Genomic DNA, 25,415 nt, shown 5'->3' with positions numbered 1-25,415 from the left:
ACTCATTTAAATTGTTCCTTTTGAACTAATTCTCAAGATTTTTCCCAACCTCGATCCCCTGGAATTCTTTTTTTTTAAACTGTTTTCTCCCTTAGTTCTTCTATTAGAATAAACATGGGAGATGGGGAGCAGCAGTGGCTGCAGAAGATTCCTGACTCAGTACAGAAAGCACAGACCTACAGCAGAGAGAAAAGATGTACGTTACAGAATGGGAGTGAATGGCAGCGTACAAAAAAAAAAAGTGTTGCTGGCCCACCTACCCACCGGGAAGAGAAAGGAAGAGATATGAAGTGGAAGTATTTGGAGATTCCAATCACATTATAACCTTTTGGCAATAAATAATCAGCCAATACACAAGACTCTCATAACTGGCTGCACCAGAGGAAGCAGGTTCTAGTTTTAGATCCACATGAGAGCAGGAAGGTGGTATCTTCTTACAATTTACTCCCTCTTGCTTTTACAGAGGCTATGACAGATAACCAGAAATCAGTTGGCTTGATGTATGAACTGAAGGTCAGCCATGAATCCTCCCTGCTGGACCTCCTTCTTGCCTTCAGATGCCTGAATGTAACTACAACATCACGCAGCAGCTGCTCAGGCAGCAGCTGCTGGCAACTGCTCCGCTTATCAATAAATGGGTTCTTTAGCCAGGGCATCAGGGGCCGTACCACCAAGCACAACCTCCTGAAGAAAACCCATGCTGCTGGAAGGCTGAAAATAAATGGCAGCCAACAGCTGCTATAGCTATTTCCTGGGAAAGGAGATGAAACAGAAAAGCAGGAAGCAGGTGCATCAGGGATCTGCCCCCAAAAACCTACAGCGCAACAGAGCTGGCATCCAGCAATCCATGTGGAATGTTGGCAGAGGGGAGCAAAGCAAACTGTGACATGAAGTGGCACGCCAGTACATCATGCCAAGAAAAAAAACCTCACAGTATGTGAACTAGGTATGCTGGCAGAGAATGTATAGGTACTCAAGCCCAAGAACAGCTCTTACAATACACTGGTTGATCTATTTGTGCAAATATCTGGCATGAAGCTACACCCTGTGTACCTATCAAGCTTTAAAAAAAAAAGGCTGTACTTGCAGCTCATCTTTTCTGACACAGAGTCAATTTTTAAGTTTTCTTAAGCCACAGATTATAAATCTGTTTAAACTGTGGGTGTTAATTTAATCTAGAGAAACAGATCTTGAAGAAAAGAAACAGCTCTTCAAACCAAGGTACATTTAAGCAAAGTATCATTAGAGCAGTAAGGGAGTTCCATCTTCATAAAACAGTAATATAATGTAATGCAACTTATTTGATTTTAAAAAAGCAAACAGTGACCAGAATTCATTTCAATGCATTTTTTCACCCACACTATCAGAAATGGTTCCATTTTTATTTCCTTCCCTTTTGATGCATAGCAATTAGGAAAGAAACCAGAGTAGGTATTCTAAACCGGCATAAAAGAGGATACTATTGCACTAACGGAAAACTGGTTTTGTGCTTTAAGGCTAACACAGTGGTTTTATTTACTTAGAACAAATGTTTCCAACTCCAATTTCACAACACTGAGATCTCATTGTTAGTTCTTACCAACAGTTCTGTTGCAAAGATAGTGTCGAACACTGATATTCCCCAACTGATTTGGTATCACTTGGTTGACCTGGAGGCATATTTCTGTGTCTTCACCCCTGATGTCAATTTCACCATTAACACCAAATATTTGGAAAACCACAACAGACATCTGTCAACAAAATCAAGATAAAGCAATATGAGATTATAAATTGAATTTACAGTGGTTATTGTTTTTTAAGTTCTGTCTAAACCTTTTCCCCCACATAAGGAAAAGAATCCTTGGATGCATAGCCCTGGCTCACAGAAAAGCACAAAGTTTTCTCATTGCTTCTTCTTTTCTTTTTGTACCCTTTTTGGCTTGACAGTGGCTTGCTCAATTGTCTGTCCAATGACAGACACGTGTATTTATAACCCACTGATACCAATTCAGAATTGGCCAGAAAAGCCATGAAAGTGGGCAGACTTTTCCCACTCTGACAAAGAAACATGTGACCTACATGACACCTGAAATTTTCTAATGCTGCATTCAACTTCATGCATATCATAAGCACAACCAAGCATCTGTGGTGCTCAATCAGACCAGCTTAAAGAACTAGGATAGGCTACTAAACTTCGGCTATCTGCATAGTAGTCATCTCTTTTTCTCTGTTTATTGGATTGTAGTGCCTAATAGCACCTAGTTTCGAAAGTCAGCTTTAGTATCAGAAGATATATGACCATCATCATTACTACTTTGGGCTCATTTTTCTACTGACTTTTTAGTTAAATTCTACAAGTAGAAAAAAATATGCTAACATGCACTTGTATAACAATCTGAATGAATTCTGTTTTTTCCATATTACCTATATGCACAGATAATGGAAAATTTATTTAAAAGGAAACAACCATTTAAGTGAGCTGCTTTTTTCTTTTTTAAAATGAAGGTGATCCACAAATATTTTACAGCAAAGGTACGATTACACAACTAACGTTACTGAAAAGGAAAATACGTCAGCAAACACACAACAGATTTCAGAAAATCTAGTGTCTTCCTTTGGGCCTATGTACTCTTAGGTTTCCAGTTCGTGGCCTTAACTGATACAAGAATATAATTTAAGAAGCGTTGATTAGGGCAAGGATCAGCAAGGAAGGAGTTGATAGGCAGATGGAAAAAGTTGGACCCTGCATGATGTCTCAAGGAGGGAATCTGTATCTACACACACTATTCTTATAATCTTCTCTAAAAACTGAGGCGTTGTCCTGACTTAATCCTGGACAAGAGGCATCTCTGATCTGAACCAGCAGGACAGCTGTTACATTCCTATTTGCAAATACTACAGAATGATACCAGTGTTAAGGAAACATCTCCACATAGGAGATGTCAGAACTATGGTGCCTTCTTTTCTCTATACTTGGTGATGTTAAAAATCTCATTTTAAATACCATATTCAACAGAGCATGAAAGAACATGATGATATTACAAAACATTGCAATGTACTAAAGCAGAAATATTTGCTGACTTAAGTGGCTACTGTCATTTATCAACAGTGTCTACAGAGGAGATAACAGAGTGCTCAGTGTAACCTGGATTATAATCTTCATTTGTATTTAATGCAAGTGCACTAGGTCTACAGATTTACATAATGCGCTAACAAGAGCTACCAAAACTACTTGAAAAATCACTTCAAAAAGCATTAATTTTAGCTCTATTTTAAACTTTAATTTACTGAAGCAGGTATTCTAATGGAATTCAACAATATTACCATTTCTTCACTAGTCTCATGGGCATTCTCTGAAGCAGCACTCATGGCATCTGGAGATGACCCATCACAATTTTCAATCACTGTGCCTCCTTCATGGGCATTTTCTGATGGGCTTTGATAGTTTGTGGCTGTAATACCTTCCGTATATACATCAGAAAAAACGCAAAGTTAGCATAGCATAACCTGAATCACTCCTGCATTAACATTAAAGTCAGTGCCTGTTACTGTATGCATACATTAACTCATTTTTTAAGATGAGTTGAATGGCTTATTAAACAAATATTTATGATTTAACTGTCAAATCCACTCCTCTTACAGTGAGTGCAAAGTTCTAGATGCTATGCAAGTAAGGCAGGATACAGTGACAGAACTAAACCAGCATTCTACGTGCATTGTTTAAAAAATTGCGAAGGGCCTTTTTTAGTCTTCCAAATCAAATATAGAACTGATTCAGCAGGAAGAAAAAGGTTAAAGATTACAAGCTATGTATCTAAAACACCACACAGTGCCTTTTAGAGCAAATGTTTGTGGTTTTATGTTTAGAGAAATAAGCTATATATATTTTCGTTAGAGTGATCATGGTAGTGTTTCCTTGGTAACTAGAAAGCACGCAGATTTAACCTGCAGTTAAAATATTGTTTAACAAGCTAAAAAGATATATAAAGGTTATTTAAAACGGAAAATGTATTTTATGGCATACTCCCACATAAACGCATGCAGGAATACTCCTATAATCCAAATATATAACAGGTTTGCAAGTGAAGCATCCTTCTCATTAGTGCTCTAGACGGAAAAGAAATTCTACAGAAAAAAACACTGTCATTCTTTATTCAAAATAGAATTTATCAGAAAAGAGGTACCAATAAAGTCTTTTAATCATATTTCCTGACATCAGAAAATTCTTTAATCAGTTTTGACATAGGGCTACTAGATCACTGCATTTGCATATGTCCACGATACTACAGACTATATAGACATAATTACCATATGCCTGAATTCCTCCCTCAGATCAGGATCAAACGCTCACGCACTGATGAGCAAAAATTGGACAACACCTGCTGTTAGACAGTCAATAGCTAGGAACTGCTCTGTAAGGAACAAGCTACAAGGAGACTACCAAATATATCTGCCTGGTAATTAGCATGGTGAGTATTAGTGAAAATCCATTTATTTTTCACCTAGTTTTAACACTAAAGCTTCTTTACCACTTCAAGCATAACACTGATTCAGAGTACAAACCTGTAAACTTACAGCCAAAGCAACAGCTCTTAAGCAAAGCAGGGAACAGTTCTCTTAGTTCCGAGTTGCCACACAGCACTGCAGTGCTTTTATTCTCCTCAAAAGAGGAAAAATAAGTAGTGAAATTAAGTAGCCCTACTTCAGTAACACACCTTACTGCTTTCCCTTGAAATGATGTGCTGTAAACATACTTAATATTGCTGACTGGAGAAGATAACAAATAGTGCTGTAAAGTATCCAGGATTTGCTGCACTTCAATCATTTTGAGTATTATTTTAGCAACACACTACATTTTCATGTACTGATTAAAAATATTTCGTTAAACCTACTTACCTTTCTCCAGAAAGCTTTGGCTGTCACTTCCATCACTCTCTATCAAATGATCCTCTAGCATCATACTGTCAATAGAGATGGTATCCAGAGAGACTTGTGATGGACTTCTCTTCATATTCTTGTAAGAAACAGAGAATGCAGGGAGGTTGGACGGGCAGCGTTCCTTAGGCTTTGCACTTTTTAAATATAAAGATATTAGGGAATTATTATTTCAAATTAAAGTCATTACATAGAAGTTACTTTTTAAAATTCATTTAAACCAGACAAGATATTAAAGCAAAAAATCCCATTATTCAGTAATCCCTTGGCAAGAAAAAAAGGAGAGAAGCATAGAAACAACATGCATTCCTGTAGATATTTGTGACAAAATTTTTCTCAATACATGTTTCATAGCATTTAAACTGAAAGTAAATAGTTTAAATCAATTAAGTAACAGTTCATTTTAGCTTTCATTGAATGCTGGATACTGCATATCTTACATCTTTATAAACTTGTAAAATTTTCATCTACTAGCTGTTCACTTCTGTTGACTATTACTAAATTTATGTGGCCAACAAGATTGATAAATATTTTCAAATAGTAGGAAAACTGATTTAGTATTAAATCTTCTATACCTTGATGAAGCCTGGGATGCAAACATTCTAACTGAAGTCACTTTGTCTTTGTTGATTTCAAGCTCTTCAGATTCTAAGGCAGTTTCTGTTTCCAAGTCAGTGAATTGGTTAGGACAGCCTTCAGTTGTGCCATCCTGTTCATGTAACTTATTTGAGAATATGCTTTTGTCATCCTCTTTGTCAATGAAAAATTCAGTAGAATCTTCTCTCTTATTTAAAATGGACCCTGAATCCCTAGGATGCAAGCTACTTTTCTCACTTAGAGGTCCACAGACCTCCTCTGAATCACTTCTACTAAAAAGACCACTGCTTCCTCCTTCACTCGTATCTCCCAAACCTTTATCTGATGCATCATCTGAAAATGACGTTCCTTTCTGAGTATCTGTATTACTGTCTGATGTAAACAAAAGAGGATCTATTAAAATTCCTTTATTAACTTCAGCATTCAGAGGCTTGCAGTCATTTATATAATCAAAATTAGTAATACCAGCTTGCACTACCTTACTGCCAACTAATTTACTCTCTGAAGTAAGAGCTTCCCCATTTCCCAAAGGGGAGAGTTCTGATGCCATGGGACTTCCTTCTTCCACAACCGGAGACTTACAAGGGTTTCCCTGAGTCACTGGATGGAGTAGTAAGGCTAGTTCTGCACTTTTCAGTAGGATCCCAATGCAGACATCTGTTTGCTTGACAGGTTTTCCTGTCACTGCTTCTACATCATTCCTTAAGTTTTCCAGGAGCAATACAAGAGATTCATGGAGAAACAGCAAAAAAAGATACTGGTAATGATTGATCTGCATGCTTACATGTTTTTGAACATGGACAAGAACATGTACATCTGCATCAGAGGAAGAGCCTTCAGAAAGCACTCCTGATGTGTCTGACATTTGAATGCCATTAATCAAGGGCTCTGTCTCACTGCTGTAATATTCCTTTAGAAGTTTTTTACGTTGCAGTCTATGAGCAAGATCACTAGATTCACCTTTAGGAATGTTCAAAGCTGTCTGATCATGCGATAAAAGCTCTTTTTGTGACTTTGCAAATCTTACTGGCTGGCAAATCCAAAGTGAAAGTGGGAACGAGTCCACAAAGCTTATTGGTCGTCCTTTCCCACTTTTTGTTCCTTCATAATCTATCCAAAACTGGGAAAAATGCAAGGCCCAAACATCAGTAGCTGCAGATGTCTTCAAGGCATATTTATTCAACTTGGGGATGATATAACCTTTATAAACATCATGCATTTTAGTATCTTGTTCATGAGCATGTCTCTGGAAGATTGGATGCAAAAGATTAAAACTCTTCTGAGACTTAGGAAAAGTGGTGAAAGTTCTACTGAAAAATTCACAGTCTTTGAAGTTCTGAAACAAAGCTTCTAGATCAGAGTGCCTGCAGTTTGGCGAGTATCTTGTATTTGTAGCAATCATCTCTGAACTCTGAATGGAAAGCGCACGAGGTTGATCTTTATGAATTTCAGGTTTGTTTTCAGATGGGATTATGAACTGCAAGAGAAATATATTTTGCCTAGTTAGAAATATGTAGATTAAGAATGTGTACAATTACCGAAACAAAATAATACCCATGACAGCTAAAATAAAGGAATATAATTATAATTTTATGAGAACTCTAGTATACTAACACAGAACAAGAGTAAGTCAGGCTCACAGATTATCATCTGTGTCTCCTCTCATTTTTAAGCAGAATGTTGTGGCATCTCAAACTCAGTGTTTGTGTAAAAATGTAAGGGTCTTGGGCTTTTCTCATCTGAAGGATTTAGATTTAGGTCAGCTATATTAGGCTGAAGTGTCTCATTTCTTCAACTCAGGAACAGGTTGGCAGAAAGTTTTTTCAAGTGTCCCAAGTATTTGCAGCTCTGAAGTCCAAATTATAATTCTCTGTTTTTCAGTATGATTTGTCAAATAGGGTTTTTCACTAATCTGAGTACTACAATGTTTTATTTCTATGTTAAGATACAGGGAAAGAATTCAATGTTCTAGCACAGCTAATATTAACGTTGCAGAATAAGAATAGGTATTTTGTAACTATTATCTCATAATAATTTTTTTTATCAGAAAAATAAAAATGTACTCCAACGCCTAAAAAAATAACAGAATAGTTCAGTATACTGGATTTAATTTACTTGTATATCTTTAGTGCAAGTTTCAAAAGAAATATTTTTTATGCCAAACCCTGTGTCTGATGATGTTAACATGGACCTAGGCCACACTAGTTTTGCTAGTATCAGTGACACTACTTTCTGTCACAACATCTTCATGATGAATCTAGAAAGACCAGAGTAATAAAGTTACCCGAAAGGCACGTAAAAGATGGGAATGATGAAGCTTCTTCATGTAAACAAAAGGACTTGGAACAAAATAACCAAATATGTAACTTTATTCTAATTACCTATATGATATGTAAACATCGAGTACACCAATAATAAAAGATGCATAATTTACTAGAATAAAAATAATGCAGTTAATACTGGTATGAAATAATATGAAATAAGGTTTGAGGGATTTAAGTATACTTTTACTTCTATCATCTCAGTTTAGTGGGCTATTCACATATAGTAATTCAGTATTAGATCAGTCTGTATTTGTAGTTGCCTGGTTGTTAGCTCTCCATAACTGTTTTAATTCAGTACAAACCATGTCCTTTTAGAGTTCCATTAAATATGCGCCAAGAGCCTTATGAAGATAACCACCTCTCCATATGTTGACTTTTTAGAACCACTGAAACCTCTCCTGCAGGCACCGTTGAAAATTCATTGTTTTGCTCACCTCTGAACCTTAGAAACTAATGCCCAGTGCAAATCGGGAGGGCGGAAGAAGGGAGGGGGGGGAAAGAGGCGCAGAGTAGGAAATAAAATTTGTCTGCTCAATAATCCTTCCCCTCCAAAGAAGAAGACAAGGAAAGCAAAAATTGAATATTCAGCAACATTAACGGGCACCACTCCTCTGGAATAAACATATAGAGAACCTGTATACCTGAACTACAGCCAAGGGTCAGCATGAAACAAAAAACACTGAGAATGGGTTTTGGAGAAGGAAATAAACCTTCAGATGAACTGCTCTCTTTACTCCAGGCATTCATGAAATAGTTTTGATATACTACAACAAGAGGAACAAGGGAGGACCCTTGCATTAATATAGAGTACTAATATGCATCTTTTGCTACTTATTTTTACTTCAGTGTTCAATTGCTTTTTCTTCTGCTATGTCAGCTTCATTGAACATGGTGAAATAATTTGTTAATTTGTTATTATTCCCATTCAGGTCTTCAATACAAAACCAAAATAGCCCTAGGACCTAGATGAAGTAGTATAGAAGACAGATGTCTGTCTACAATTCATCATATTCTGCACAGTTTTCCAGAGCAGCATTGCTTATTGTGTGGGTTGTTTATTCATGTATTTGTTCATTTATATCTTAAGCTGCTTTGCTAACAGCTTTTCAGAATAAGAGAATAAGTATTTTCTTCCAAGGAGCCACAAAGCACCTCCTCAATGACAGCATACCTTTAACATTAGTCCATCAACTCTAACATCAACATGTTCATCTGATTTTGAATTGTCATTTAACTTGTACATGGCCATAAACTGAATAAGACTCTGTTTCAAATCCAACACAAACTGATTTAGCCAAAGAATACTCCTCTCATCCAGGGTGAACTGTAAAGCATTCAGCTGGCCATACAAATTTGGACATGGAACTGAAAGAGAAAACAAAACAAAATCATGTGCATAAGTAAAATTTTTTTTTTTGGTATAAATTGACTGCAGACTCACATTTTTACCAGTATTTTACACTGGAGAAAGAGTGGAAATCCACTCCTTACATCTCAATGAAGACTAAATTGTTAAAGGACTCTTAAAGTAATGCTTGTTTCTCTCACTCCAAGCAAGTAACTGAATTTTTATATGTAAAAGCTAATATTAAAATAGAATGAAGTCTGAGGAGAGGGGGGAGAAAGTCCTCATTACAAAGAGGCAGGACCAAGGAGATTTCATGTCCTTAAGTCCCATCCCCAACAAATACACTAACATTTCTGTATATAAAACAGGGACAGACCCATAACACATTAATAAAAATAACTCCAGCAGTTCTTTGTTGCATCTTAGATACTACTGCAATAGTTTGAATTCAGTGTTGCCATTGAGTTCTTTTATGTAGACACAGCGGAACTGCAGAAACAACACATGTATGTTGAAGAATGAACAATTTATGTGTCAGTAAAAATGCTGTGAGTGTTTTCAGACTTAAAACCCATGATTATAAAAAATAGTATTTATAGGAGTTTGCCAGGAGCAAGCACTGTGGGAATGGGGCAGTGGAGCAGGGTTGTGTTCTTTCCATTCTAGAAAGCCATTACCTATTTCCAAGTGTCAACCTGGAATCAGTATTAGGCTTCATAAAGGTGAATGTAACACAAAATAATTTGTAGTTCAGTACAAAAAAAAAAAAAAAAAAAAAGCAGTCTTACTAGGGTAATCCTTTCCATCTGGGTAGTAATATTCAGTGAATTCAATATGAATAGCTGGCATTTCTGGTGGAAGATAAAGTGACTTTTTATTGCAAGAGATCAGAGCTTTAGGGGAAGAACGACACTGGTCTGCTGTTGAGACCTGTAAAAGATAAAAGAATAATTTAATTAATACATTACATTTTTATGAATCATTAAGCATTTGTAGTTGCAAGGCACTGCACCTAGTAGTGTAACATTCCACTGCTCTTAGATGTAGATCCTCTACTGCACCAAGTGCTGACAACAAGAAACACCTAGTTGCTTTGTAGTAGAAGCAATCCCCATAGAACAGTTTCACAAGAAAACTATATAGTATTAACGGTACCAGATCCCCTTCCTTCATGCGAGGCAGGAGGCAGCAGGCCACTTTCAAAGGCATTCAGTAGAAGCCTAGAATGATCTGGTATCTTTATTGCAAACACTACAGCTCCTGATTAAGAATTAGGCTAGGACATGGTATATTTGCATACTGTCTGTCCAAAAGGATCCCGTATCTGGATGACAAGGGATGGATAGGCTAAAGAAGTTTAGTACACAAGTGTTAGAAAGTCCTTGTGCTGTCCTAAGGACAGATTCCAGTACACAGGGAAACTCTCAACTGTCTACAGCTAAGCAAGTTGTTCAGCATGCACCTGGCTGAGATATGATGCTTGGCTATGCCTGAAGGTCTGCTTCACAGGAGAGTCAAGACACTATAGAAAAGTAATTCTCCATTTCTGTTTCCTCCCAGTGTGAATTATAAAACAAGAAAGAGATCACCTTTTGATATATATTTGACCTTAAATTTCTTGGAATGTAACCTAGTTTAAAAAGGATAAAAGAGCTTTGTTTTGACAACATACAACACTTAGTAGGTCAGACTCCTAGTTTGAAGTTAGCCAATGCATTAATATTGAATATATGATGATGTCTACTTGCATTAATTTCACTGGAAATAATGACTATAAAACCTTTATATGCCTGCTTCACTCTATGTAGATGTTTTCAAGCTGCAAACGTCTCTGTACTAACACACAAAAATTCCAAGTAATAAACAGATTTTTCTAAAGAGAGTTTTGTAAATTATATAGAAATAATGTCAATTAAAAATATTTAAAATGTATTTGTGTAGGGAAGAGGAGGAAGAGATAAGCATCTGAACAGTAGAAGGCAAATGAAAACACTAACAGCACAAAATGATACTGTAAAACCAATTCAAACCCAGATGAAGGCTCCTGGCAGCAAGCTGCGACCTCCCACTCTACCAGGAACAATATGGCAAAAAAGCATTGAAAATTGGAACAAGAGCAAGTAGAAGTCACAGTGACTGAGGACACACACTAAGCATTTTTGTTAGGACCTGAAATTTAGAGTAGATTCTCCTATATCACTACCATTCTGCCTTAGAGAGATACTCCTTCTCCATTCCAGTTGCCTCCTATAGGCACCACAGAGTGAATCTGGACCACAATCAGAAACTAAAACTACCCACTGACACAAATGAGGGTGCAGAGAGAAAAAAAAAAAAAAATTATTAAAGTGTCTACTCAAAATATCACTGGGGGAAGGAGGGGCTGGAAAAAAATTTTAAAAACTCTTAATTTAACATTAAGAAAAAAAATCCATGTACTTTGAAAAAGATTACAATAAGAAAAGCATGAAATACAAAGCCACATATTAAAATACTGGGTATCCAACATAGTACAATGAAAAGACTAAAGTCCAAATGTCAGGATTTGGGGAACAGTAGAAGTTGGATCCAAAACATAATTGTAATAGGTTATCTAATATAAAGTCGATAAGAAAATATCCACCAATTTTAACAAAGCTGAAGCAGGCCCATAAAGGTCTAATCCAATAATAAATGGAAAGACTTCTATTAATTTCAATGGGCTTCAAAATTGTTCCTTGAAAACCATAGTTACATAACAGTCAAGGGCGAAGTAGCCCCAGTTTTACTAACTTGAAAAAATGTACCTGATATATATTGAAATCTGCAAGTCTAACCACAATAGGACTAGACATCAGTTTGCCCTTTGGTTGTTGGGAAGATACAGAGGAAGCCCTAGACGTTCCTTTCGGTATCTGTTCTTTGCCTGTAGAAAAGAATAGTGATGGAATCATTGAAAAGAACAGACTTTGTTTTAGAATAGTTTTAATATTTCATGGAATTAGAGCATTAGTGATGCAAACAAAGTACCTGTTTGTAGGTTCTGAGGAGATACAGCAGGTGGTGATTTGGGAGGAGAATCTATGACCTGGTCCTTCACAGCCTGCTTAAGCAACTCAACATTGCTTTTGAATTCATTTAATAATTCTTTGGCCCATCCACTTCTGGTTTTAGTGGCATCACTATAATGCATCCAATGATTGCAGCTGTCTCCTGCAAATAAGAGGAATGAGGGAAATATTAACTCATTCGAAAGTTTGCTTCTAAGTGGATAATAAATTTCCACTATTTCACAATTCTTGTTCAAAATATAATCTCATTCCATGCTGTAATTATAGAACAACAGAAGTTGTAACAGACCTTAAAACAGAAGTTACATTGCACAAAAACAAGTCTCACTGCCTCACAAAATCACTCAGAAAACAATATAATATTGCCACCTGCCTTTTAGCACCACTAATGCTCAAAACATCACTGAATATTTCCTGTTCAGAGAAATGTGATGACGTTAATGTCATATGTGAGAACATGCAAAAAACTGTTTCACTAAAAAAAAAAGTGAGAGCAAGTAACAGAACAGTGTTCTCATGCACGCTTTTTCCAAGCTTATCTTTCCTGCCAGATCTGTGTCCTAAAAAGTACCTGGTCCCTTTCCAGAAATGTATTCTTTTTGTCTTGGCTCTCTAGCACCTTTATGGCACACAAACAAGAAGGTAAGTTCACTCAGTGCTGCAGTACCCACAGCCTTAAAAATCAAGACTAATGAAAATTCTTTTATTCATAACATGTTTCTGTTGGTCAAGCACTTAAACCTCTGAAAGAAACTGAAATCTCTTCAAATAGTCCCTGCAAAGACAGACCACTAAACTGTTCAACAATAAGGATGCAATACAGATAACTTCTATCAAGTGGTATGTCACTCTAAATACCAGCATGTGAAAACTTACTTGATTTGGGACTTAATGAAGTTTTGAATACTTACACTGGGGATGAGTAGATACGGTTGCTGTTAAATTATGAAAATGCTTTGGGAAAAAAATTCAAGTCTAAATGCAAAGATTTCAGCATGGAAGATGCTTTATGGTAGGGGGAGGCTGTCATAAGAGACAGTATTTTTCCCCACCCTCCTGCTTTACAGCCTTTTGATAGTTATTCACATCTTTCTAGCTAAGGAAGAAGAGAAAGGAACAGGGCAGAAACCAAAGAGAGCAAGAGGGCAAAGGATACATTCAATTCAAGTCCATGAAGCTGGGATTCTCCAAAACAGGGCTGAAGTAGGATCACCCCAAGTATATCCAGGTAAACTCTGAAGTACCTATCTGACAGCAGCATTACAGGGAAAGCTCTCATATATCCCTTCTGGGAAGTCAGTATGGGCAGGTGCTCCTCAGAAGTGCTTGCACACTAACACATACAGCATGAGGATCACGTGGGATCTGCATATGCAGCTGCGGGGCTACAATCTCATTGGTAGTGCAGAGACAACTGAAATGCTGCAAAGGATGGACACAGGTTCTTTGGGAAGCACAGGTCAAGAAGGCAAGGAAGGCAAGTGGTTCCTTCAGTGAAAACACATGGAGCTCTGCCTTGGGGATGAATGATCAGCCAGCTGAGAGCTTGCAGGTCAGGATTAGAGAGAAGACCAACATGGATGATGATGTGGTAGATGTCTGCTACAGACCGTCTGATTAGGAAGATGATGAGGCCCTCTTCAGACAACTGGAAGAAATACCATGTTCACAGATCCTGGTCCTCATTAGGAACTTTAGCCACCCCAGTATCTACTGGAGGGTCAACACAGCAAGACACAAGCAATCCATGTGGTTTCTGAAAGTGCATTGACGACCACCTCCTAACACAGGCAATCAAGGAGCCAAAGAGAGCACATGCTCCAATGGGCCCAATTCTTACAAAAAAGTAAGAACTAGTCAAGTACATGAAGGTCAGGGGCAGCCTTGGCTGCAGTGACCATGACATGGTGGAACTCAGGATTCTGAGATGAAGGAACAAGGCCAAAAGCTGAATGACAACCCAGGACTTCAGGTGAACAGCCTTTGGCCTGCTTGAAAGAATCTCATGGGATAAAACCCTGGCCAGAAGAGTCAGGAGTTCCTGACTAAATTCAAAGATAAAAAGGAAGTAAGATGTGGAAGCTGTCAGGTTACCCAAAAAGAATATGGATGATGGTGTTAGGAATGCCAAAGCCTTTCTGGAGTTAAATCTAATGAGGAGCATTAAGGACAACAAGAAAGGCTTCTACAGGTGTATCACAAGCAAAAGGAAGAGTAGGGAAAGCTTGAGCTTGCTGCTGAATGCAATAGAGGACCTGGTGACAAATGACATGGAGAAGACTGAGGTACTCAACGTCTTCTTTGCCTCAGTCTTCACTGGTAACACTTGCCTTCAGAAATCCCAGGTCCTTGAGACCCTGGGGAAAGTCTGGAGCAAGGAAATCTTCCCATCAGCAGAGAAGCATCCACTTAGGAAACATTTAAACAGATCAGACATGCACCAGTCCATGGTATCCTGATGAGATGCCAAGTGATGAGAGCTGGCCAATGTAATGGGGAGACCACTTTGAATTACCTTTGAAAGGTTATCATTGAATAGTGATCAAGAAAGGTTCCTGAGGACTGGAAGAAAGTAAATGTCATTCCCGTCTTCAAGGAGTAAGATGGAAAGAACAGGCTGGTCAGCCTCTCCTCAAAGAATGTAATGGAGGAAGGTAACAGAGGGCAACAGAGTAAATAACCCAGAGACCATTTCAGAATACATTAAGGACAGGAAGGTGAAGGTGATTGGGAGTGTAAATGCATGGATTTATGATGAGGAAGTCATGCCTGATGAACTTTATAGCCTTCTACTATGAGATGACTGGCTTGATGGATGAGGGGAGAGCAGCACATATTGTTTACCTCAACTTTAGCAAGGCTTTCAACGCTGTCTGTAACACTGACAAAATGAAGTATTGACCAGGTGAGTACACAGTGAGGGGGGACTGGAAACTGGCTAAATTGTTAGTCTTCAAAGGTTGTGATCATCAGCATTAAGTCCAGCTGGAGGAAATCACCTGTGGTTTACCCCCACGGGCAATACTGGCGCCAATATGTCTTCATTAATAACCTGGATGATGAGACAGAGTGCACCTTCAACAGCTTTGCAGATTGTAAAAAGCTAGGAAGAATGGTTCATACACCAGGTGGCTGTGCTACCATTCAGTTGGCCCTCAGAAGGTTGGAAAAGCGACCCAGAAGTAATCTCATGACTTCAAAGGGAAATCCAAGTCTAGCATCTGGAGTACAGGCTACAGGCTGACCAGCTGTGAAGCAGCTTTGCAGAAAAAAAAAAAAAAAAAACAAAAAACAACAAAAAACCCCCACAATCATGAGACAATAAGTTCAATATGAACCAGCAATGTGTCATTAACGCAAAGAAAGCCAACAGCATCTTGGGCTGCTTAGGAAAAATAGGTCAAGGGAGGTGATCCATATCCTTTGCTCAGTCATGGTGAGACTACATCTAGAGTACTAGGTCCAGTTCTGGACTCCCTAGTACAAGGTAGCCATAGATTTACTGAAGTGAGTCCAGCAAATGGTCACAAAAATACATAAGGGACTGGAACACCTTTCAAGGAAAGGCTGAGATAGCTGGGATCATTTAGCCTGGAGAAGAGAAGGTTCAGAGGAGAGGGATCTTATCAACGTGTATAAATGACTGATGCAGGCAGTAAAGATGAGGGAGCCGGATTCTTCTTAGTGGTGCCCAGGGACAGAACAACAGACAATAAGCAGAAAATGAAATTCCACTTAAATGTTTGATAAGGAAAAAGAGGGGAAAAAAAAAAATTTTTTTCTACTGGCAAGGTGGTTAAACACTGGACTAGGTTGCCCAGGGCAGCTGTAGAGTCTCCACCCTTGGAGCTATTCAAAACCTAAGTGAACACAATCCTAGGAAGCTAACTTTAATTGACACCACTTTAATCACTGAGGTTGGACTAAACAATCTCCAGAAGTGCCTTCCATCCTCAACTATTCTACAATTCTATATATGGAGATGTCATTGCTACATTTATCTGTGAAAAATGAAGAACAGTCCAAATTGTAACAAGAAAACAATGTTTTAGTGAAGCTGGCACTGATGTTACTACCATCTGAATTTATTGCTGGTTTCCCAGGAAGAAAATGCTTTTCAATTTCTCATATTGTCTCAATATATCATCTTGATCAAGAATTTCCTGTGCTGCAAAATGTCCTGCATGATGGCAAAGCAGCAGCTTTCTCTGAACAACATCTAGCAACACATCAGCTACACAGATAATGGATCTGGACAAAAACTTCTGTGAGATCAGGTCTGGGAGGATGAGTAAAGCGATGGATTGCTGTACAGACAGGTTTACAACATCTAATAAGCATGGGTTGCATTAGGGTTATCACAGTCAATGGACATACAACCTGCTTCACTTTTCTTATGTGCTATGAAAGGCTACTGTTGGAAGGCTTGATTTTCAACGGGTTGGAAATTTACCCTACAGCAATTATGCCTCAGACTCCCTTTACTGTCTTTCTGGGTGGGGTCTGTTACAAAAACAAATAAACATAAAAAACCCCACAAGAACCCAATCTGCAAAATAAATGAGGGCTTTTTCCTGAAGGATTAATCGCAATTTCCAAGAAGACTATACCAAAAGAGCTATTTCTAAATATTCCATAGCCAGAGAGGTACAAAACCAGGAAACAATCTGATAACAGTCACAGAAGTATATAGCTGTTTCCTCCTTGCACGCTGTTGTAGCGTATTAATATGGTATTGTCCTTCAGTACGCAATACTGCAGAGCCTTGACTTCACCGTAGGCATGTTCTGCATATTAGGGGATAGCCTGATACAGCCGTATATAGAAGCATGATACCCACATGGCTGAAGGACTCCCTTTGAACTTTCAAGGGTAATACGTGCTCCTCTTCCTAGGAGTAAAGGGACTCTCCCCTCTGTGACAATAGTTTTTCCATAGAATTGCAACACTCTTCTAAAACAGTGAGAATATGACAACATCTTAAAGTGGAAAAAGAAATTTTCTGGCACGTTCTCTCCCCTTCCACACATACACCCTATTGAATCAACCACCAGCACCTCTGGCAGTTTTTTGTTATAGCTTATTAGTGAGACCTAGGTTTTTGTTACTTAAATGATATTCTGTACAAGTATGTTTAAGACTGCAGGAGAACACTACTTTTAGAGGCACCACCTTCGCTCTGCAGATGATCATTCCCATTTCTGGTTTCATGTAGTAGGAGTTATGTTCCACGTAGCCATTATCTGAAAACGTTCTCAGTGAGCTTCTAACATGCCCATCCATGAGCCTGCAGTGCATGGTTCAATCTGGCCATGAATCCTTCCAAAAGAAACAATTTGTTTCTTTCCCTGGTTCTGTACATGTTCTCTGAAGCGAGCTTACAGAAATCACAGATATATCAGACCCTCACTTAGACATAGTAGGAATCAGAAGAGACAGTAAACAAAAAACATAGCTGGGTCACAAGACAGGCACATGTTAAGCCTCTGTAACTTAAGGTCACACTTTTATGAGACAAGAAACCAGTATTATAAATTTCAAACCATATTAGGCCAATCTAGAGGAAAGGAAGAATAGTGTTTTTTCTTAAGCATATTCTTCTCTGTGGCTGTGTATGTTTGTTTGACTTATGCTAAATTACATCTTTTAAGGTACAAAAAACTATATTTGCCATTTATGAATTAAATAGATTGACATTACAGGATTTCACCTGCAACCGTGAGTGATAAGAAGGACATGAGGCAAGCTACGGCTAATTCACATCTCTAATGTATGTGGATAACCACTCCAAAATGACAGATCTGTGCTAGTAAAAAGCAAAACACAGCACAATCAACTTCACCATCAAGTAAAAGCCCCTCCACTGTATTGGACTGCCTTTGATTTCAAATTCAACAACATTTTGTCTCTCCTAAATTTATTAGATTTCTGAAAAATATCATTACTAAAAATTATTTTTAAGAAATGGTTCTTTGGAAATCATTAACACATCTTTAAAAACAATTCCTTAACAAAAGGCTAAACAATTGAACCTCTACACACTGGGATTCTTGTTTAGCAAAATAAAATTAAAAAGCCCAAAACATTACTTGGAAATGGGCATAAAATAATAGACTTCTATATGGAAAAAAATCTAGCAGATTGACTCCTGAAAATATCCAATTAGGGATTTCTCAATCTGCCATACTGCCTTCCTCTGTCAACACACAGTTCCTTTCATGTCAGAAATGTGTAAACACCATTTTGTTGACCAAATAAAACAGTGAAAAGGAACAGTGGCCTAAAATAGCTCAGTCACAAAAATTAAATTGGTTCCCATGTGGTTGATTTTGTTGCTTGCTTCGGTATATAGAAGGAAAAAGGTGTGAATTTCAAATTCTTAGAACATTATTATCCAAGCCTTATACATATACACACACAAACAAATTTTCTAGTATTCAAAAGCAAGACAGTTTGATTTACAAGTAATTCACAAAATGCTTACTTTCATACCTGCTTTGTGAAATGGATAATAGTCCACTGTTAAATAGCTGAAGGAAAGCTGCATGGCCCCTCCTGTAACACGTCTATTTGAGTCTGTAAAATAACACAACACTCAGCTTTGCAGACATTGTATTTAGCATGTTAGTTCTCATGTTGCTGCATTCCTTTAAACTCTTAACAACTACTTCTTCCTCCTACTTACTGGCTCTCCTTACAACCTCATTCTTCCTCCTACTTACTGGCTCTCCTTACAACCTCATCATCTTCCCTCAAAATTTTCATTCAGTTAGTCTTCACTGGTTTCTAATGATCAGCTTGTAGAACTCCATGTTCTGCACTTGGTCACTACCAACAAACTGCATGTTGTTTTAAATGCTATTAAAAAGACAAGTCTTTGAACATGTATTACTGCAGTTTTTGAGAAACAAAACTGTTCAAACTGAATATATGGTTATGATCAATCATTCAAAGTAAACATTTACCTTCAAGAATACTGTAATTTGGTTTATTTTATTTGACAAATATTGTTGCAGTGAAGAGATCTTCTGAGAGTCCTTTCTTCTGATTTTTCCACTGCTAAATTTAAACTTCATGGCCAAAAATAAAGGACCAATAAAGAGATCTCACTAAGAATGACAAATTCCAACTGCAGTAGATACACTGCATGTAAGGAAATACGTCTCTAGCCAATGAGCCTTATGCTCTGCTGCTCTGCAAGCGTCTTCCCTAACCAAGGAAACATATTCACTAAAGCATAAGTTTTTCAGACTCTTTTCTTCAGCAGACCTTGTATGCCCCCATAAATTTTTTCAGTGACTAGCCAGTTCCTTGGACATATACCGATATGCCACTCTCTACCAATCACTTTTAAAAAACATGAAAAATATAATTTTTTTCTGATTCTTAATATGGCTACATGCAATAGCCTTTCATTTAAAAAAAAAAAAAAAAAGCTAAAAGTATTACATGTAAAATTATAAAGCCACAGAACATTTGTTCCATTCTATGTGCTGCAGAGCATACCCAATTGTCTAAATCAGTAACACAGAGGTCTGCTCTTTAATCAGATTACATTTTATAAGTGATTTACAGAAGCAGATTGTATAGTGACCCTTTAAAGCCACAGTAATGTTGCCACTGCATTCTTCATAACCCAGTTAACTTATAATACAAAAGAAAAAAACAGCAGTAACAATCAGACTGGACAGAATCAGCTTCTAGAAGACAGGAAAAGCATTGAAGCTACTAGCACTCAGCAGATTTCATTGCATTTATTCTAAAATAACTACATTTAATAATGAAATGTTGTCCTGATAGAGACATCTAGCTAATTTTAAATGTATCTACAGATACTGAGGACAATTCTGAATCATCCTATAAAATAAAGAAATAATCTCAATTAACATTATTAGAAGACATTGAGGAATACAAAGATGATTAGGGTTCACCTGTATGTTACTTTAAAAAAGTTACCTTTTTCTTTAGAATGGATATCATCACATATATGTAGATCCAAATGGGAAATTACTAAGTGATGAGACGTTTCCTTAACATCATAATCATTAAACAATTTTACTATTGCATCGTTTTGATCAGGTGTTGCTGTTGTCTGGTGCTCTTTCACCTGCTGAGAACTGGGTGCAGGGGCAGAGCTCTGAAAAAATATTTAGTCATATCAATTTATAAATTTCATCTTTCTTTTCAAGCATAAGTACTCTTTTACTTACTCAAAATAGACCTTCGAAATAAGGAAAAATCTGCACCATATGCATTCACCTTGGATCACTACTGAGATTTAAGTGTGCTGTTTTAGAATTAAGCTAAATTGAGCAAATGGCTAGGTGTCACAAAGAGGCAATGCCAATGCATGCCCTATTCTCCCCTTCCCCCACACTTCCTTACAGTCCTGTCACTTCCAGCACTGGTATTTTTCTATCTTTTGCTGCAAGGTGTTCAGGGAACTAAACTAGCAGAAAACTATCATTTTTTTGTTGGGCTCATTTCTGCTAGTTCAGTTCCCCAAACTACATCACAATAGGGTCACATGTGAGCTGGTACCAGTATCAGGGCATTGGTGAGATTCAAGTATATGGAATTGAAGAATCAGGACCTCCCTGGTCAGTAACAGCTAACCACTAGCTGGCCGTACCTAAACCATCAGATCACACCATAAGTCATCAGGACCACCACAAGAACTGAACTCTCCATTACAGTACACTAGCTTTATTGCAATGAGATTCTATACAGATGACTTTACTCAATTAGTCTTAGTAATAAATTATGTTTTATTTTTATAGGACCATCTTTTATCAGTGTATTTGTGTGGCTTTTTCACAGACAAGAAGAGGTTCCATCCCTCCAACACTCACAAAGCCAAGCTGGTCGAGCCTGCTGTATGCACTGAAAGGTGACCAAGACTATCTTACACACAGCATCAATATCGCATCTATGCCAGCAGAAGTAAGTTAAAAGTAGAATTATTTTTCACTATATATTCTAACAAGAGAGCTGTGAAGGAAAGCTCTTACTAAAAACTAATTTTTCAGCAGCATGAACACAAATTGGACAAGCACTTTGACTCATTATAGTTAGCATATCTACCCACACATTAAGGTTACTTTAGTGCGTCTGGGGTTTTTTAATTCATAACCAGAAAATATTTGGAGAGCAAATTGAGTAAGCAACTGCTAAGTAAATACAGAAGTCTAAATACTCTGTACATGGATAAAGAAATGTAACTTTTTTTTCCTGAAATTAACATCAATACACAAAATGTTGTAAACTAAAGTTTATTTTATACTATATGTGATTCATTCCCAGTGTAATTTAAGACATACAGCTGAATGAAAATGTGCAACTGAGCATTTGCTACAACAAATTAACACAGCTAACCACACTGTGTCATATTTCAGAACACTTGATATAGTACGACAATCAATTTTCATACCTGTGCTGTTTCAGAAGCCAAGCTTTTCCTCTGTTCTGTTGATCTCTCTATGGCTTCACTAAGAGATTTGGCATACTGCACCATGGCTTTCAACTGGGAATCGGTCAAAACCCATAGCAAATCATCCAGAATCAGAACCAGTTTTGATGCCACTACATTACAATCCTTTAACTACAGAATAAAAATTTAAACAAGTCAAATGGGTCCACCAAATACAAGAAAAAAAAAAAAAAAAAAGTTGAATGCAAAACCACACTTCCCAAATTGCTTCCATATAAATAACTTTTTTATTGTAAATCGTATTCTTCTCATTAACTAAAAAGTATCTAAGATATAGTATATTTATGCCTCACTTGTTATTTGTTTGGCATGCAGTAGATATTAAACTAATGCATTTCCCTAAATGTAAGTAATGTAAATATTGCCTGAATCTAGAGAGGTAAGACAACATGTATCATCATAAAGCTCTGCAGATCAAAAGATTTCATTAGTAGGACCAGTGCAAGATCTTAATCTTCAAATTCTGCCTGCAATATTTATTGTAAACTCTACAGTCTTACCAACTAAATGTTATTAAAAATTTAGTTTCGGGAATTCCACATTTTATACAGACTAAATTTAAAACTTTTACTATATGCCTGTATGCATTAAGAGCACGAGTTAAAAATTAATTCATAAAATAATAGAAGATTTCAAACTTTTCATGTTTACCCTTCTTTTAAGCGTGACCCTAATTTTTGATTGGTTAGTAATCAGTCGAACTGGAGCACTCATGATTTCATGTTTAGAGCTCTGGATTGCATCTGCTTCTATTCTGATCATCTGCCAGTTGATTTCTTTAAATGTCAAAACCTTTAAAGAGAGAGAAAAACAGAAAAACATCTTCATGCAATATGACAGTTTATTTGTGCATAAGTGTGTGCATGTATATATCTGCACATATATACACACATACTCACACGTATCCCTCATGCAGAGCCATATGAACAGAAGAAACACAAGTCACTTACAGGTGTCAGGAAGTAAAGCCCTGATCCTTCTCTCTACCTCCAGAATGTGACAGAAATATTAAGCTAGTTCCAAGCAGGCAAAGGTAACAAGCAGCATTTAAAATATTCAGAAGAAAATAAAACGTCACAATTATAGTGTACTAGGTTGCTTTTGGTAGAGGAAAAAAAGACACTGTAGTTTAGTTTCAAAATACTAAACCCCAGCATACAGTAAAGGGGAGGGGGCAGGGGAGCAAAACTACAGGATGGGAAAGGGTTTTTAAGTGTTTTATTTCAATTAAAAGTTAAACACTGGACACACTGTATGCTATACAGACCCCACAAGCTTTGAATCCATTACATGGATTTCCAGAAGACACAGCAAGCAAATGTTAGAATAATGATAAAAGAATAGCAAGTACAGCTGGATACTGAAAAATCAAATATGGGAAGATGAGTGATTGTCCAGCAGCAACATCATGGAGAACCTCAAATGAACAGGAAATCAAGAGAAAAAAATATTAATTATAGTTTCCCTAAAACTCCTTCCTACATTACTCTATGAAGAAAAAAGATCAGCTATGGGGTAAGTGGGAGAAAGAGGAGTTTGTCTGGTATGTGTCTTATTTTTCAGCTGTCATTCTCTTCTTATCAATTTGAAAACTATACAGCCTACAGTCTGCGAATATAAGCAGAGACTTAAGTAAAACATATCCAGGGTATTTGGGAAGGAGGCATGCACAATGAAGTGAGCAAGATGGAAAGGCACAGTGCAAAGTAGCCTGAAAAATACTATTTGCAAAAAAGCAGAGTACCTACCCTCCTCATCCAGAACATTCAGCATGAATGTAAACTTCTAAAAAAAATTCTAAGGAGATTCCTTATTACATTAAGCGTGTAGGTACAGTGCAAAGTTAAAAGCTTATTCCCTTAAAATGCAGTTTAGCACAAGCTGTCTTTATAGTACAGCGTCGGTTTTGGTTTTTTATCTTTTCATGCAATTTACTGCTAACAAATCATTCACTAGTTTCTAGAAATCTGCGTTTCCAGATTTCATTGCACTAAAAGGAACACTCTTCAAGGAAAGCTCTTTTGTGTATGGGGTGTCTTTTCAGAATAAAACTCTTCCTAAAGAGCACAAACTAAAAAAAATGTGGTGATAGAAAATTCCATCTAATCAAGCTTCAATTCTTCTTTAGACCTCATTAGCACATGAGCATTACCATACAGATAAACTACAGGAAAGACAAACTGTCAGCAAAATAGTTTTCAACTTACTATTTTTGTGATATTTTTAACTAACATTCTCTTGGGGTTTCTTTCCCTACATATAAAGCAACTACCAGACTCCGTGACTCTGAGTAAACTCTGTTTGTCCAGAATAATCATCTCTATATGGGCAAACACAGGTAAAATTTTAAACATCAATTTATCCAAGGACAGATGGATGCTAAAAGAAGTCTCTCAATACATTATACAATATTTAGAATCAACCTTGCACCCTGTATACATTTTACTTTGGTTACACGGGAAAAAGCAAAAGAATGGTATACACCAATCTAGGACTTCCATGTTAAAGTTCTTCCAGACAGTAGAAAAGCATGCACTTTACTGCTATTACTTTTTTGTATACATATAAAAATATTTAATTTTTGCATAGGAACTTTATTAACATTCAGTTAAAACTGCATTAAAAAACCCTGAAAACTTATTAGGCAGAAATTCACAAGCAAATAAATAATCAGTTAAAGCTTTAAAAATATTTTAAAAACAGCACAATGCCTTACCCTTGCATATTTAATATACCATTGTTTTTTCTTTCAGTACTCTTCAAGTCTGGTCTAGTTTGCATTTTAAAATGGTCATAAGCTTGGAGAACAGTGCACATGCTTGCCCTGGTCTTCGTTCTTCTCTAAGTATCCACTTTGGCCACTGCTAGAGACATAACATCTGATCCGACTCACATCCATCATTTTTACATCCTTATGTTCCTAGAGGATAGCTAAAATTACTGAGCATGGAATGTCTCCATTCCCAGTAACAGCACATTTCCTAGACTGTATAAGGTTGCAATTCAACTTCCTCGTCCTTTACCACAAAAACAAGGAAAAAAAGTTAGCAGAAGATCTTATTTACCTCTCCACGTTGAGCTTCTTGTATTCTGGTAAATCTGAGGTCAGCATGTTCCCAGTTTGCATTTACACTATATATTCTCAGCTGGGAAAGTTCAAATGAAGCATTAAAGGCTTTTGCGCCAATCCTTATTATAATGGAGTTCACAGACACCGAAATGCCTTCTACCACTTTTTCAGCAAAGCCATATTCACTAAAAAGTGAAATGCCAACATATTAAATGCACATGTAATGAAAAGGCATAAAATTAAACTTATTAAACAGCTGAAATACAACATGAAACAAGCCATAAAATAAGTTCCTAATGTATTCTTCTGTTTTGAATTTTTGTTAAATATACTTGATCTAGTTTACAACAATTTCCACCCTATGATCCTAATCTCAAAATAGTCATTACAGAACATATTTTGGATCAAGATCAATCTCCATGAAGTATAACAATTAAAGCAATTTTTCCATGATAAATATTTTATACATATGTATAAATAATATATAGTGTACATAACAATAACAGTCTACAGGATTACATAGAAATCCTACTCTTCTTTTTGTATACCTAAGGAGTAATTCATGTCAAATTAATTATTTGACAATTCCAATCTGTTTAGTACTTATCCCTATAAGATAAGA

General features: G+C 36.9%; 1 protein-coding gene across 1 annotated transcript in view; it reads right to left on the bottom strand.

Moving 5' to 3' along the window:
* The window catches only part of UHRF1BP1L (UHRF1 binding protein 1 like), a 61,205-nt gene that overhangs the window by 12,549 nt on the left and 23,241 nt on the right, over window positions 1-25,415 (bottom strand). Inside the window, exons 5-17 of the mRNA XM_033010178.2 lie at window positions 24,789-24,978; window positions 22,375-22,515; window positions 21,664-21,834; window positions 20,190-20,370; window positions 18,726-18,809; window positions 12,193-12,375; window positions 11,970-12,088; window positions 9,972-10,113; window positions 9,007-9,200; window positions 5,490-6,988; window positions 4,876-5,051; window positions 3,304-3,440; window positions 1,580-1,730 (exon numbers count right to left, since the gene is read on the bottom strand). Coding sequence (XP_032866069.2) covers window positions 1,580-1,730; window positions 3,304-3,440; window positions 4,876-5,051; window positions 5,490-6,988; window positions 9,007-9,200; window positions 9,972-10,113; window positions 11,970-12,088; window positions 12,193-12,375; window positions 18,726-18,809; window positions 20,190-20,370; window positions 21,664-21,834; window positions 22,375-22,515; window positions 24,789-24,978 — 3,368 coding nt within the window. The remainder of the gene's footprint in view (window positions 1-1,579; window positions 1,731-3,303; window positions 3,441-4,875; window positions 5,052-5,489; window positions 6,989-9,006; window positions 9,201-9,971; window positions 10,114-11,969; window positions 12,089-12,192; window positions 12,376-18,725; window positions 18,810-20,189; window positions 20,371-21,663; window positions 21,835-22,374; window positions 22,516-24,788; window positions 24,979-25,415) is intronic.

This window comes from Tyto alba, unplaced genomic scaffold (genome assembly GCF_018691265.1).
Source record: "Tyto alba isolate M040663 unplaced genomic scaffold, T.alba_DEE_v4.0 Super-Scaffold_2, whole genome shotgun sequence".
NCBI lineage: Eukaryota > Metazoa > Chordata > Aves > Strigiformes > Tytonidae > Tyto > Tyto alba.
This window is presented reverse-complemented; position numbering and strand designations above follow the sequence as displayed.